This window comes from Aspergillus aculeatinus, assembly GCF_003184765.1.
Source record: "Aspergillus aculeatinus CBS 121060 unplaced genomic scaffold BO66scaffold_83, whole genome shotgun sequence".
Classification (NCBI taxonomy): Eukaryota; Fungi; Ascomycota; class Eurotiomycetes; order Eurotiales; family Aspergillaceae; genus Aspergillus; species Aspergillus aculeatinus.
The window spans coordinates 35-14,144 of record NW_020291552.1 but is presented as its reverse complement, the minus strand read 5'-3'; the positions used below and the strand labels follow the sequence as shown (position 1 = coordinate 14,144).

Sequence of the window (14,110 nt, the reverse complement as noted above, 5' to 3'; positions counted from 1 at the left end):
TCTTTATTCGCGGAGGTCCGTGGCGGTTCAGGCATGGATGTGCAGGTACCTAGTAACATGATCGCATGGTTCTAGTCTGACAGACTGTACAGAGACTGCCCAACAGCAGCTATATACTCATCACCCTTCCTCTCCCTTCCTCTCCCTTCCTCTCCCATCCCACCCTCAACACCCAAACCCCAGCACAGCAACCCAGCAATAAACCAAACCTACCACCCCCCAAGAACCCCCAAATACTTCTTCATATCCTCCGCCTGCAGCAAATGATACTTCATCCCCGGATGATAATTATTCCACCACACACAGCTCACCCCATCATCATTGATGCACGTCGCATCCGGGAACCCATACGCCGTCGGATCGTCCAGGACCTTGGTCATGAACGACCACGCGTCGTAGAACACGGTCGTCACCTACCCGCACGCCCCAGTTAGCCAGACCTTTAACCTTACCCCCTCTCCCCTTCCCCAAACTCAACCCCCAGAAAGAGAAAGGGAAAAAACATACCCCCCCAAACTCCCCCCGCAACCCCTGCACCATCGCCTCCAGATTCCGATTAAACGTCGCCAGATACGCCGCATGCCGCGCAACGGTGGCGTTCCCCTGCTCCAAAAACAAAGGACTGCGGCTCGTGGGCGGGACATTCAGGAACAAAAACCTGCGGCCGCCGGCCGCATAGATCTGGGCGACTTGCTGCTTGAGGCGCGCGATGAGGCGCGGGGTGTAGCTTGCTGCGTCGGTGGAGGCGTAGGCGTTGCCGATGCTGTTGCTCGGTTATCAGGCTGCGCTGGGTTTGCGTTGGGGGGTGATTGCGTTTGTTCTGCTTGGAAGCCAGGGGCGGAAGAGGGGCAGGGGAGGAGGCAGCGTACTCATTGATCCCGATCCAGATCCCAAACACCGCGTCGCGCGAGGTCCACGGCGCACTGGCCGGCTTGTCGCTGTAGACGGCCTGGAAAAGCCGGAGCTGGGCGGCGAGGTCGCCCGGGTAGGCGGGGACGAGGGCGTTGTCGATGGTGGCGCCGCCGGCGGCGAGGTTGTAGTTGAGCACGAGGGAGGCGTTCTCCTGCGTGGTCAGGTAGCCGATGTAGTTGGGGCCGTTGGTGGTGGTGCCGATGCCTTGATTCCTTGTCAGCTCTGAGGCGTGGGGTGTGCTGTCCTGTCTGGGTGTGGTTGTCTGGGGTTTTGGGTATCGCGGGGGAAGGAGGCTGGAGGAAGATGGCTGAGCTTCTAGTAAGGTAATACAGTACATACCCAAATCCGGATTCCCCATCGGCGCCGCAGCAGACGGTTGAGTCCCCGAGGCACTGAACCCGGTCTGGGAGTAGGAGTCGCCACTAGTTGCATGGTTTCAATCTCTTAGTATGCAGTCTTCTTTTCAACCACACAACAACAACAGTATCCATACAAAGTGAAGAAATAAGTCGGACTGGTCGGCCCCGCGCGAGGCGATGGCCCGGCTCGAGCCGTGGCCAGCATGGCTGCTATCCCAAGCAATAACTTCATGGTGGCGCTGGGCTGGCTTATATCGGATGTGACGATGAGGAATTATTATCACTCCGAATGCCCTACATGATGGGTCGCCGCTGTCTTTATATGCAGAGTTCTGGAAGAGATTCCCTTCCCCTCACGGGGGGGGCGCTGCTCGATTGCTATTATCCCGAAACTACTCCGTACCCTGGCCGCTTGCTGCTGCTGCTGCTGCTGCTGCAAGTCTGCACTGCATCGCACCACAAAGGCTGGCACTGGAAAACTGAATTTAACCGGCACCCCAACCACTTGCCAGCTCAATTCCTGCAGCTTGTGTTCCGGGGTGCGGGGTTCCAAGCTCTTTGATCTGCAAGGGATCCCTGCAGTGAGGATGGGCTATACCCCTTTGGCTACGGGATGTCCGTCTGGCATGATTGCTTGGATACGGCGGTGCCGGTGGGTTTCGTTCCGTGAAATGTATTTGCTATGCGTCTATATTTCTATCTCAAGGTGTATGTGCAATTCCCATGGTAAGCTGATTCTACAACCGCAGATCCAACATCTCCATGCCCGCGCCGCACACAACCAGCTTGGCTGCGCCCGATACCTCGTCGTGGATGATATCCAACGACGAGATGTCCGCCACGCAGCTGTACCGCTCCACCGCTCGGTGGATCTGGAGCCGCTCCCGTCCGTGCCGGCGGGGGTCGACGTCGATCCACCAGATCTTGACTTGGTGATCGTTGCCCGAGGACGCAACGACGAACCTGCTCACCCCATCACCGTCGACGTGAGCATGCTTGAGGACGCGGACCGTCGTGGCGCAGGCTGCATGCGCGTCGGGAATGGTCACGGTGGCTGTCGCGTCGCTGGCGCTGGAGGTGTCCAGCAGAGTCGCGGTCACGGCGTTGTCGTCGCCACCGGCGACGATCAGCGCCAACGTGGCCGACAGGTCGGCCACATCCATGGCCTTGATGCTGTTCCAGTGGATCTGGTACCGGTGCTCGCAGGAGATCGTCTCCGGCGCAATCGATGCTCCGCGGATGGGTTGCTTGGGGAGGAGCGGCGACGAGATGGTGTAGAATCGCTCGAGAACGGAGGTCAAGTTCCACAGGGTGAAGTATCCATCCGTCGCGGCCGTGATGAGATTCAAGGTAGAGCCTTTCAGAAGGAATCGAGCCTGGGTGAGACAGTTGCTCATATAGGTGCCACTGGCGAGAAGAGTGAAGCAGCCCTTGTCGGTGGACGAGTAATGGAAGATCTAGATCATTAGCACAGCGCATGAGGGATATAGGAGAATAGTAGGTACCTTAATGGTGGAGTTGGAGTATGTCAGACAAAGAAGGAATCCATTCTCCGCCTCTCCCTCGTCCACTTCCAACGTATCGAAGCTCGTCACCCGCAGATCGGAATTGGGGTCACTCTTGGGACACTCTCCCGCCAGCATGGTTCCCAGACCAAATCGGGGAATCGAGCACGCCCGCCAGACGAAGAATTGCTCATAGCCTCCGCTGGTAAAGAGGAATCTGCCATCCTTCGACCAGTTCACGCTCTGGATTCCAGTATGATGCATCCGCAACAGCCGAAGGCATTTGAACGCACCCCAGCGGGGCTCTGATCGCGGGTCTTGAGGTGCGAAAATCCGCACATTGGTGTCTTCTGAGCCAGTCGCAAACAAGGGGCCTAGACCATCCGAGTTCTGCGTGGCACACATGTCCTTTACTTCCCGGCCATGGCTTCCGGAACGCAACGTGCGACTGGCGTCAGGCTGTATCGACAGCGCAGTCAACCCGGATTGAATCCAGATGAAAGATCCCGCCCAAGCAACATCTTGGCTGGGCTGGAACGCCCAGGATCGCCGGCCTCCGTTACAGTTGTGTCTGGCCACCTCCGTCTGAGCGGACTCGTTCCAAAGCACAAAGTCCATCGGCTGGAACCCATAGAACATCAAGTCTTTGGAGACGTTGTCGATATAAGCGCCTGCTATCTCACAATTGAACGCAAGGGAGGAACAGTGGAGCGTTCTCAAGGAGACCGAGGGGTCCGGGCCTGTTGAAAAGACCAGCTCATGAATGCTATACGTTCCATTCCGACCACAGGTCATGAAATATGGCAGATCGGATCCTCTATCCCCGTAAAGCGATGCAAATGAAGTGATGAAGCTGAGTCCTTCGCGTCCGTGTACCTTGCACGAAGGCATAACTGGCTGAAGGACTTCTGACACTCGCACGGGATACACAGCAAAGGAGCCCGTCAAGGATCCCAGCGCGATATACTGGTCATCATGGATCAAGGCTGCAGTCGACACACCGAAACCGTGGGGCAGGTCAAGCTTGACCCTGTCCACGCATGGATCTGCGCCGTCTGCCATCGTAGCCAAGAACAGATCGGCCTTCTCGGCTTTCGGATAAACCGCGACGAACGACAAAGTTGCAGATTTCTCGGTCGTGCTGGACTGGTAATCGAGAGCGTACAATCCCACCGGTCTTTGGCCAGCATCGACAACTTTGGTGAGTGCTCCGGTACTGTGATCGTATAGTCGTATTAAGCCTCGGGCGTTACCCAGAAGAGCTATGCCTTTCTGTGGCAAGCCCGTGGTGACTGAATACGAGCGCAGGTCTTCCTCAACCGTTAAAGTCTCTTTGAGGATGTGCTGTGTAGTCGAGTTCCCCGTCCCAATCCGTCCGATTTGGATCTCACCACGCACGGTCGTGGCGACAAATGAGTCCTGCGAGACGAATCCGAACCCTTTGATTGAAGTCTCGATGCGAGGTTCAGGACTGGAGGCATCTAGCGATGTTGCGATGCGGTTACGGAGATTGGGCAAAATGACATCTCTATCGCCATGTAGTTCGATGGTAAAGCTCTTCACGGCGCCATCAGCACCACCGGTATAGACAACCGTTTCTGTGTCGGTATGACGCATCTCAAGTGCCCAGATGTGCTTGCCTGTGTGTTTGCGAATAGACATGGTCTCCACCAGTTTAAATTGAGGCTTTTCTGTCGAAGACGGGTCCCAGATCAGGTCCCAGAGCAAGCATGTAGCATCTTCGCCACGCGACAGCAGATTGACTTTCCCAGGGCCTTGCTTGACAGGCAGGAAATGAACACCCCAGATACGGGCCAAGTGACCAAACGCACTCGCAAGAATGGACTCGGACCCGAGCCCATTGTCACCAGCTCCTGCACCGAATCCTGTGCCGCGAAGTTCGAACCCATCGGTCGAATAGGCGGGAGTGTCGTGACGGGAAGTACGCTCGCAATCGGAGATGTCCCAGATCCTGACAGTCCTGTCGTCACTACAACTAGCCAGCAGTCGTCCATCACGACCCCCGTGCAAGGAAGGAATCAGAGGAGAAATCTGGACTCCAAAGATCGATCCTTCATGGCCTGTGAAAAAGTGGTGAATCGACCCGGTTGCACTTGTCGTATCGTCCTCAGCCAAGAAGCACGACCAAACTATAATCTCGCCAAAAACAGTGCCAGCCGCAACAAGGATGTGGGATTCGGACAGCGAAAGCACATTCGCCGAATAAAGGATGGACTTGACACCAGCCACAAGTTGGCGGATTTCAACCCGTTTCTCATAGTCAGCCCCGGCCTGCCTGACAAGCTGCACACCCAAGAGCGCATTGTGGGCAGTCAGCATATAAGCATTTTCGATTTCGCCATCCGTATCGGGCGCGCATCCGGCCAGGATCCAATCCGGCGCGAGGTACTCTGGGCTCGCAGCCTGTACACTTGCGCTCAGCTCCTGACTGTCGATGTGTAGACTGAACGCTCGTACGGACTGCCCGCCCCACGCAAGAAAGTCCGCATGTTGTTCTTGTTCTGAGTGACCCAGCGCAACGATCCCATGCACGTGGTTTCGTTTGAACACTTTCAGCTCGGCGAGCAGACGCCCGCTTTCTTCATGAATGAGCCGGACATAGGTCCCTTGGCTCTGGAGAAGAATTTTAACATCCTTGAAGACCAGCGCCTTCAGCGCAGTTACCGGGACGCATGTGTCAATGTGCTTGGACGCATATTAGCAAACAGCCTCCGTCGCCGACGCAAAAAAGAGCAACCACTCACCTCGAGGGAGGAAGTCATTGATGCTACCAGCGCGACACATTGGTTCGCTTGGTTCCAGATGGCTTGTCACTGACCTCTCTACCTTAAGCGGTGGCTTTTCCCCGCGTGGAGAATCATTTCCTCGCTCAAAATTCCAGAATTTCCACCCATTGTGAGGATGCTTACGTAAGCCGTGCGGGATGCCCACTTTTCCCTATTGAGACGCTGTGGCACGTGATGTGCTATGTAGGAGGACCGAGGGCTCATCTCATTCACCCACAAACAGAAACAATGAATCGATAATGTACCTTGCGCGCAAAGCTTGGATGCAAATCCGACACGATGGGTTGTTTTGTCGAATGGTTGGTTCTTTTGTGCGATACGTGTGTGTTCTACAATTTTCGTCATGCCTCGCAAATCGACTCACTTGATATGTTCCCTCGACCGTGGGGTCAGGCTTGACCTTGTCCTCAAGGATTCACAAGCTTTTCTGGGGATTCTTCGTGGCCTCATTAATCTGACAACCTAGGATGCAAGGAGCTACACATGCTTGCAGAACTATCCAAGACATGCGCGGATTGTTCCGAGAACTTTGAGACACTGATCAACAGGCACAGGGGGTAAGCATGCTGATCAAAGTTTCGCTCATAGAGTGCTGGGCGCTGTTTCCAAGCAGCAGATCTAGTGGTCTCGATAAGAAGCCAAGAGCTATCCTCGATAAAATTTGGGCAATGGGAGGAATAGGTTCCATAAGCTTTACCTCGAGCGCTGAGCAGATGCAGATAAGGAAGGGCCCTCCGGCAAGGTCAGATAGACCGCTTAAAGATGTCATCGGCGCCAGTCGCTGCGAAAAGGCTCATCCCCAGAGGCGCTGCTTGAACCGATGAGGACAACGAGGTACAAAACTCAATGGCTACTTCTCCTGGATCTCCACATCATAGCCTGCATGAAGGGAAAAAAAATCATCTCTCGTCATGCGTCAACAACTAGTGATACCACCCTACCGTTCGTCATGATGTTGCAGTGCCGATTCTTTTTTGCCAAGCAATGCGATAGTTACCAGGAGATCGGGTTTCGAATGGTCCAAATGCGGAGATGGTCGATCACTGCGACCAAAGAACACTGCATCTGTGCGTGCGGTATAGGAGCTTAAATTATAGACCCGCATGGATCTGAGACTCGCAATTTATCTCGAATGCTCAGGACTCAGTACTCTAGCCTTACGAGCACGGTTTGGTGGCTAACTAATTGTAATTTGTGGTCCGAGAGTCTCCATGGGGCTGGGAAGCACTGAGTACACAGTATAGTAGGTTAAGATTTTCCTGTTCTACACAAACCGGAGGTGAAACCCATGCTATTAGGCAGCCATGCAAACCTTGACTGAACTAGCTTCCAGTCGGTAGGGTCTGATTGCATCGTGCAAACTCTGAATTTGCAGCTTCATCTTCAGTGTATCGAGAGCAAACGATCGATGACATCAGATATGGGGAAGGCGTTCTTCGGATCGCGATGACGTCGCGGATGGGATGATGGGGACAGAGGGTGGTATATCAGCCCTTCCTCGACGGTTTCGCTTTTTGTCTTTCCCCTGCTTGTACTCCGTATCTCTGATCATTTTCATAAATTAACAGTGAGCATAACCGAGTGCTCTTCTAATTGCACGCTGTGATTTGCCAATTCGCCCTTGGATCAAGCTTCTTAACAGTACACGCACTTGTACTCAGTAGGTCGTTCGCTGGACTCATTCCTGCCCGACCGAGTCCACAACCGAATCGGGATTAGAGCGTTGTCTCCGCAGTCTCGACGTCACCAGCCTCCCTAAAGCGTTGCAATCACACCCACTTCAACTCTCTAGTGCTTCTATCTTGCACCGCTTGCACTGCTTGCACCGCAAGGGGAGATCCTCAGGACCCAGAGCGCCAGAGTGTCATCGATCCCTCCTTAACAGATCGCTTAACCGGTTAGTGCCTCGCTCAATCCACGGCTTTTAGTCGATCATTAGCCCACTAATCCAGATCTCGAACAGGTTGCAGTTCCCACCCACCTCATCCTTCGTCGGTCTCTCTTCCGTCGCATCCCGTCGCACTCGGTGCCACACGTCACTCCTGCGCAAAAAAAAAAAAAGCTCTATCTTAGAAAGGATCCCGACCGTGCCGATTCTGCTGCATTCCTCTTCCGCGATTTCCTCTCCTCATATCCTCACTTTGTCCTATTCTTTTCACTTCCCTTGAGCTTTCACAACAACAGCGAGCAACTTCGTCACAATGCATCGCACCTATTCTATGCGCCAGTCGCGCGTGCCCACCGCCTCGCAGATCGAGAACCCTCCCCCGCCATTGTCCTCCACCAAGTCGAACAGACTCTTCGGAAAGGGTGGCTTCGGTGCGTGTTCTTCTTTGACCTCTTATGGTGGACGCCCATCCTGCTAACACGATTAAGGTACAGGCCATGCCCTGCGCAAGAACGCCGCCGGCGCCTTCGGGCCAGACCTAGCCCGCAAGCTCTCCCAGCTGGTCAAGATGGAGAAGAACGTCATGCGCAGCATGGAGATGGTGTCCCGGGAGCGCATGGAGACTGCTGTACGTTGTCGCTTGCATGGAAGTTCCTGATCGGTACTGTACTGACAACAGCAGCAACAACTCTCCATCTGGGGTGAGAACTGCGACGAGGATGTGTCTGACATCACCGACAAGCTCGGTGTCTTGCTCTATGAGATTGGAGAGCTCGAGGATCTCTTCGTCGACCGTTACGATCAGTACCGTGTTACCATCAAGAGCATTCGCAACATCGAGGCGTCCGTCCAGCCCAGCCGTGACCGTAGGTTTCTTTTTCCCAGTGCCGCAGGAGTCGAGTCACTGATCGTGCATCCACAATGCAGGCAAGCAGAAGATCACCGATGAGATTGCCAAGCTCAAGTACAAGGACCCCAACTCTCCCCGCATCGTCGTCCTGGAGCAGGAGTTGGTCCGCGCGGAGGCCGAGTCGCTCGTTGCGGAGGCCCAGCTCTCCAACATCACCCGCGAGAAGCTCAAGGCCGCCTTCCAGTACCAGTTCGATGCGCTCCGCGAGCACTGCGAGAAGGTGGCGCTGATCGCTGGCTACGGCAAGCATCTGTTGGATCTGATCGACGACACACCAGTGACGCCCGGTGAGACTCGCCACGCCTACGACGGCTACGATGCCAGCAAGGCCATCATCCAGGACTGCGAGGAGGCGCTCGCCAACTGGGTCACCTCCAAGGCTTCGGTCAAGTCCAACCTGTCCACCCGCTCGCGCACCCTGTCGCAGCGTCGCCGCGAGGGCGTGAACAAGAGCCGCGAGGGCGTCGACCTCTCCGGCCAGGACCAGCCTCTGGGCCGTGACTCGTGGGTGCCCGCCGACCAGCACTCGTCCTACCACCACGATGTAGAGGATGGCGAGGAAGTCGCCAGCACTCTGGACGGTGAGACCCGGGGCCGCGAGGAGGAGCGGGAGCCCGAGACAGCCGTTTAGAGAGGCTGCTGCTTTCCACTTACCGAAGAAATCTGGTTGATATTATCACGATCATTAAGGTTCCTGGAGTACGCCACTAATTGTGATTTGGTTTTCATCGAGATTCCCGCTTGATGTGTTGTTCTGCCTTGTTTTGATTCTGATTTTCCTTTTCACCCCCGATGAATTACTGATAATTAATCGATTCCGATGACGATGTCTATCCTGCCAGAAACAAAAAAGAACATAATATCCAGTCGTGTGTCCGCCAGAGGGGTGTGAGTCTTGTGTGTGAGGGCGCACACGTCTGCGATGATAGCCACAGGGGGATATGACCTTTTTCCGCGGGCGACTTTTTCCCTCTACTCTCCTAATCGACTAATGTAATACTATACCACTTGCCCAAGTTGACGGTGATGGGGAGGTACATGTTTCACGTCTGTTGTGTTCCGTCTTGATTGCAGTCATGTTGTTTAGGATCTGAATAGTAATCGATTGACTTGCGGTCGTTTTCGTTGGAGTATGGTCTTGTAGTAGATTGGTCAAGAGCGTGGTGAGCCCATCTTTTCAAGGCTGGGGAGTCTAGCGATCGAAGTAGATTGCCCATTCGCCTCGAACCATGAAAACGATAGATACAGTACCCACCAACCCAGCACCGCATCTCACTGATACCCGAACGGCATAGCGATAAACGACCATCCCGGCCTAGGAACCGCTACAGACCCTTGAATGATAATGCATGAGCCCTAAGCAGGACCTCCAACCGCAGCGTCACCATTCTCACCAACCCATCTTCACAACCAGAGACCACCCCACAACATGGATACCGCATGGATGCGCCCTACAGCCACAACCCCCCACACCAATCACCCACTATCTTCCCATCCGCTGGCCTAGACAAGAATTCCCACCACCATCCCATCCAAAGATGTAGGCACGGAAAATTCATAAGGTTATCGATGATCCCCCGTCCGGACGCCAGCCATCCGCGGACTCAACTCCATCTCATAGATGAGCATGCCATCGAGTCAGACGCATACAGGGACAACCCTCGATCTCGCGAATTCCCCTCCGTAATCCCTTGATAGGGTATCTTTCTGTTGTTCCCCGCTTACCTCACGATTTCTGATCCTAGCATCGACCGAGTACGGATATCACGTCCAAAGGCATGGGACTTGGGATGGTGGGTGGGGTATGTATGGGTGGGTGGTTAGGATGCTGGTGCTGCTGCTGCTGCTGCTGCTGGTTGCTGAAGTTGAGGGCTGTAGGGGTGGGGGTATACTGTCGTGGTGTATAGCTGAGTCCAGCATGAAGCAGATTAGATACTGGTATAGGTATAGATATAGACTTACAAGATTCGTCGAGGACCGGAGTCCCTAGCTTGCGTTCTGATCCGGTGTAGCTATACTAGATCAGCCTGCTCCGGTGTCGCGGGCTGTCGTCGGGCGGTTGGTGGTTGGTGGTTGAAGCATTTGCTGTCGTCATGTGGGGTTATCCGGGGGTAGAGCGTAGGTATGTATGGTACGGTGGTTCAGGTGCAGAGTTTTGAGATTGCCGATTGCCGATTGCCGGGGTATAGATCTAGAGCTCCGTGTTGGGGGCGAATGATTATGGTGTTTTTCTGAGAAAGGGAGGGGGGTTAGGATCTACTTTGGGCTCATGGGGTGTATACCTAGTTACTGTGCTAGAGAGAGGGGAAGTATAAGGAAGCATGTTTGAATGTATAGAGGCACGTCCATGCACAGCCTGTGTCATCTCTCGACTCGATGCCCAGTATCTATTGACTACTTCTGCCAGGAATTTAGTGCAGTACCAGAGCCAGAGCCAGGCAGTAAAGTACTCACCTCAGTAACGCAGGCCCGGGGCAGACAGAGTCAACTCAAGTTCCCAATCCGGCAGCCCGTCCCCGCGATTCTGCCTCCAGATTCCTCAGGCAGGAATGCCGAGTGCGGGTGCGGGTGCTGGCCGAGGTGATGTCAGTCGTCTGCATCGGTCACACCACTGCAGAATGTCCTGCCCTTGAAGAGATCGAGGATCGTTCATTCATCGCCTACAACTCACCGAGTGATAGTCTAGTGCAGTGTGCGGTAACTTAGCGGACACCTCAGCTGAGTACTCCGTAACCTCGAATCATCTTGCGTTAGAGTAAGGTGCAGGGAGGCTAGTGCAGAAGTACCGTACAGTACATGTAGACCACAGTGCTGAGTTGTTGCAAACCGACCAGCCAGATATCTCCCCCGTGGGGGTGCTAGAGCTTGGTGTGATTTGGGTTCATGATGGCGCAATTCCTGATGGGGATTGTGTTCATGGACTGCCCTGAGACGAGGCTATGATTCCCTCCAATTAACGGAGTTACCTGGTGTGGGAATATTGGACACCGAAAACTGAAGCAACACGTTCATTGAAGGTTTGTTCATTGGGCTCTTCTTGTTCTTTCATTTCAGTCTGGTAAACCACTTCCCCTTTAAGTCCCCAGGTGTGGCCGGCTTCAAAGCGCCATCTCATAGCTATAGCCCATACGATAGATGAAGATGCGAGATTGTACGTGCGTTGGTCTCAACTCGAAAACAATCAAAACAAAGTCAATATAAACACCCCACATTCCCTGGACTCCGATTTGCGCGTTGGATGGAAACAACGGAACAAACAACACAAAACACAAATGTATATATAGAGAAAAGAAATAGCAAACGGTCACAATCGAGGCTTCCTGATCCTGATCCTGATCCTGATCCCCATCCCGCCCTGATAGTGATAACCCGGAAATGTTCAGTAAACGACACACGTGTATATGACTGGCCTTCATATACCGCAACATGATGATGATGAGAATAAGCGTTGGTGGTGTGCACACTAGGTAAAGGATATTGAAAGAGAAAATCAAAAGGTCATTACATCGTCATCCGACTTTCCATCCTAGGATGGGCCCCCGGCCTTTCGAAGCGAAAGGTATGAGAAACATACGAATAGATAAAAACAGATGCGAAGAAGCACGGCGTCAATCGGAATCCTCAAACTAATCAAAGCGCAAGGGACTCGACATGTCGCGTGAGTGGAGAATCAAAAAGTAGGTTTTATGCGATTTCTTTTGATTTGACACGGGCTCAGCTGTCGGTGCCCACACCCTTCTTTTTGGGCTGGATATGTTTCTGTCCAGGGCCGGTGACGCTGGATGTTTTCGAAGTCAAGGCGCTGCTGTCGGTCGGGGGCGGCGCCAGCCGGGTCGAGCTGGCTTCGTGCTTCTCGGTGAGCAGGTTCTTCAGCCATCGGTTCTCCATCTCCAGCTGGGCCACGCGAGCCTCGAGCGAGGCGTTCCTCTCGGTTGTCTCGCGCACGGTGCGTTCCAGCGCCTGTTCACGTTGCTTCTTCTTCATGCGGAACCGGGCACTGGCGGCCGTGTTCCGGCGGCGGCGGTCTTCTTCCGCGGCGCGGCGGACCCCCTCTTCCTGATTGAGAGCCGACGCGAGGTGGTCGCCAGGAATCTGTGTGCTGTATTTGGTGTTGGTGATAGCACCGTTGGGAGGTGATATGGACGAAGAGACATCAGATGGAGTCAGGGCCCCGGGGACCTGCGCCAGATCATCTGGGGGCCCATATGAGATAGGTGGGTAGAGTGGGTGAGCTGGATAGGAAAGCATTTGATCTGTTGTGAAGCTGTCAACACCAAAGTAGAGGTAGAGGGGAGGACGGCAAGCGATAAGATAAAAAAGCCACAGTGGAATGGAGGAAGGGGGGGTGGAAAGGAACAATGGAAGCGGAAGCAGCAAGATATGGGGCACATGGAAGGGGATCTTGGTCAGGTACACCAAGGGATGAGAGCTTGGCTTAAGGGTCCGTCACTGACAAGGTTCCCGACGTTGTCATTGGTGTGGATGATTGCGTGCTCACATAGAGCATTGCACTCATCACCAGACAACCAAAAAGTCCCCGGAATTAGATTGGTCAAAATATGAGCAGTCAGAACAGCAACAAACCAGTGCGCACGAGGAGGGTGATTGCTTTCTCCAGAGCACTCGAGAAATCACCCTCCCGCAATGCATTGATCATTGCTGGGTCCGAAACAGCAGTAAGGGGAGAATGGAAGATAGCAACAGAGAAGACGACAGACAGGCACGAGGCGGTTAGAAAAGGGAATGGCAAAGCCACGAAGTCCCCATCAGGCAGCCAGGTAAGACAATCAATCAATCAATAGTAATGGGTTTAAAGCCCCGTCGGTTTCCCAGAAACAGGAGGCAAGCGTTTGCTGTTACATGCATTCCGCAGTAGCTCCAGCATATCCCATCGGAGAGCCGTAGGGCCAGAGATTGGGAAAACGAACCACAAAGCTTGAAGATGGCGCCAACAATGCAACAATGAGAGTCATTTATAAAAAGCTCCAAGCTTCCGACTTACCATAATGCGGATATCCTCGCACATCGATCGGACTGCGCTCGTCCTCAATGCTGTCATACGAACTGACGGAAAGGCCGCCCATCCCCTCGGTCTGGTCGTAATCCATATTCAGGTTCTGGAAGGAGGCCAAAGCTGTCGATTCTGCGTCAAAGGAGTACTGTCGACTCTTGGCCAGGTTGGGATCGTGTCGAGAGAGAAGAAAGTTGAAGTTTTCGAGCCTATCGAAGCTCGAGGCTGTCCGCTGAGCGAGGGTTTGCTCATCTGACATTTTGGCGGTGGAGGGCTTTTTAGAGGATTTTTGGTCTCTTGTCCTCTAAATTAGGTTCTCTGTTTTATTAAAATTGTTTTGCTGGACCTAATGACTTTGCCCCCCAAGTATGCTGGGGGTGGCTTGCTTTTTTTTTCCCCCGAGCCAACAGAGAGAGTGATAGATGACCACCAGAGCCAATGTCCGACCCCGGATCAGCACGGTAAAGGAGGGGAGAAGTCGGTTTTGGGTAAAGAAGAACAAATGATCCAAACAGTTAAAGAATAATTTTAATATTTTTTGTTCTGTCTTTGAGCTGGAAGAGGCAAATGTTGGGGGGTGACTTATAGCAAAGATAAACTGTTTTCCGCATTCACTTTACCTATGATCATGGCATGGCCCGGGACGGCTAGCCACGTACGCAAAGAGCACGAGTTGAAGGACGGGAATAAGACACAATTAGCCTAGCTGGGTGGATCA

General features: G+C 53.7%; 4 protein-coding genes across 4 annotated transcripts; 1 reads left to right on the top strand and 3 right to left on the bottom strand.

Moving 5' to 3' along the window:
• Positions 1 to 209: 209 nt before the first annotated feature.
• On the bottom strand, positions 210 to 1,476 carry BO66DRAFT_336503 (SGNH/GDSL hydrolase family protein; the record flags this gene model as incomplete). Its single annotated transcript, XM_025644288.1, has 5 exons — positions 210 to 413; positions 508 to 763; positions 870 to 1,116; positions 1,252 to 1,334; positions 1,406 to 1,476. 5 exons carry the CDS (start codon positions 1,474 to 1,476, stop codon positions 210 to 212), a joined length of 861 nt encoding a protein of 286 aa, XP_025498142.1.
• Positions 1,477 to 2,008: 532 nt separating this feature from the next.
• BO66DRAFT_475855 (tRNA (34-2'-O)-methyltransferase regulator RTT10) lies at positions 2,009 to 5,559 on the bottom strand (the record flags this gene model as incomplete). Its single annotated transcript, XM_025653280.1, has 3 exons — positions 2,009 to 2,728; positions 2,777 to 5,482; positions 5,542 to 5,559. The coding sequence occupies 3 exons, from the start codon at positions 5,557 to 5,559 to the stop codon at positions 2,009 to 2,011; spliced, it is 3,444 nt and encodes a 1,147-aa protein (XP_025498141.1).
• Positions 5,560 to 7,784: 2,225 nt separating this feature from the next.
• On the top strand, positions 7,785 to 9,244 carry BO66DRAFT_432742 (Eisosome component PIL1/LSP1 family protein; the record flags this gene model as incomplete). The annotated part of the gene is made up of 4 exons (XM_025650663.1): positions 7,785 to 7,902; positions 7,966 to 8,099; positions 8,154 to 8,337; positions 8,399 to 9,244. The coding sequence occupies 4 exons, from the start codon at positions 7,785 to 7,787 to the stop codon at positions 9,010 to 9,012; spliced, it is 1,050 nt and encodes a 349-aa protein (XP_025498140.1). The 3' UTR covers positions 9,013 to 9,244.
• Positions 9,245 to 11,952: 2,708 nt separating this feature from the next.
• On the bottom strand, positions 11,953 to 13,845 carry BO66DRAFT_242780 (bZIP transcription factor). Its single transcript, XM_025642877.1, has 2 exons — positions 13,384 to 13,845; positions 11,953 to 12,634 (listed from the first exon to the last, which is right to left on the bottom strand). Exons 1-2 carry the CDS (start codon positions 13,649 to 13,651, stop codon positions 12,096 to 12,098), a joined length of 807 nt encoding a protein of 268 aa, XP_025498139.1. The 5' UTR covers positions 13,652 to 13,845; the 3' UTR covers positions 11,953 to 12,095.
• Between the last annotated feature and the right edge of the window lie 265 nt (positions 13,846 to 14,110).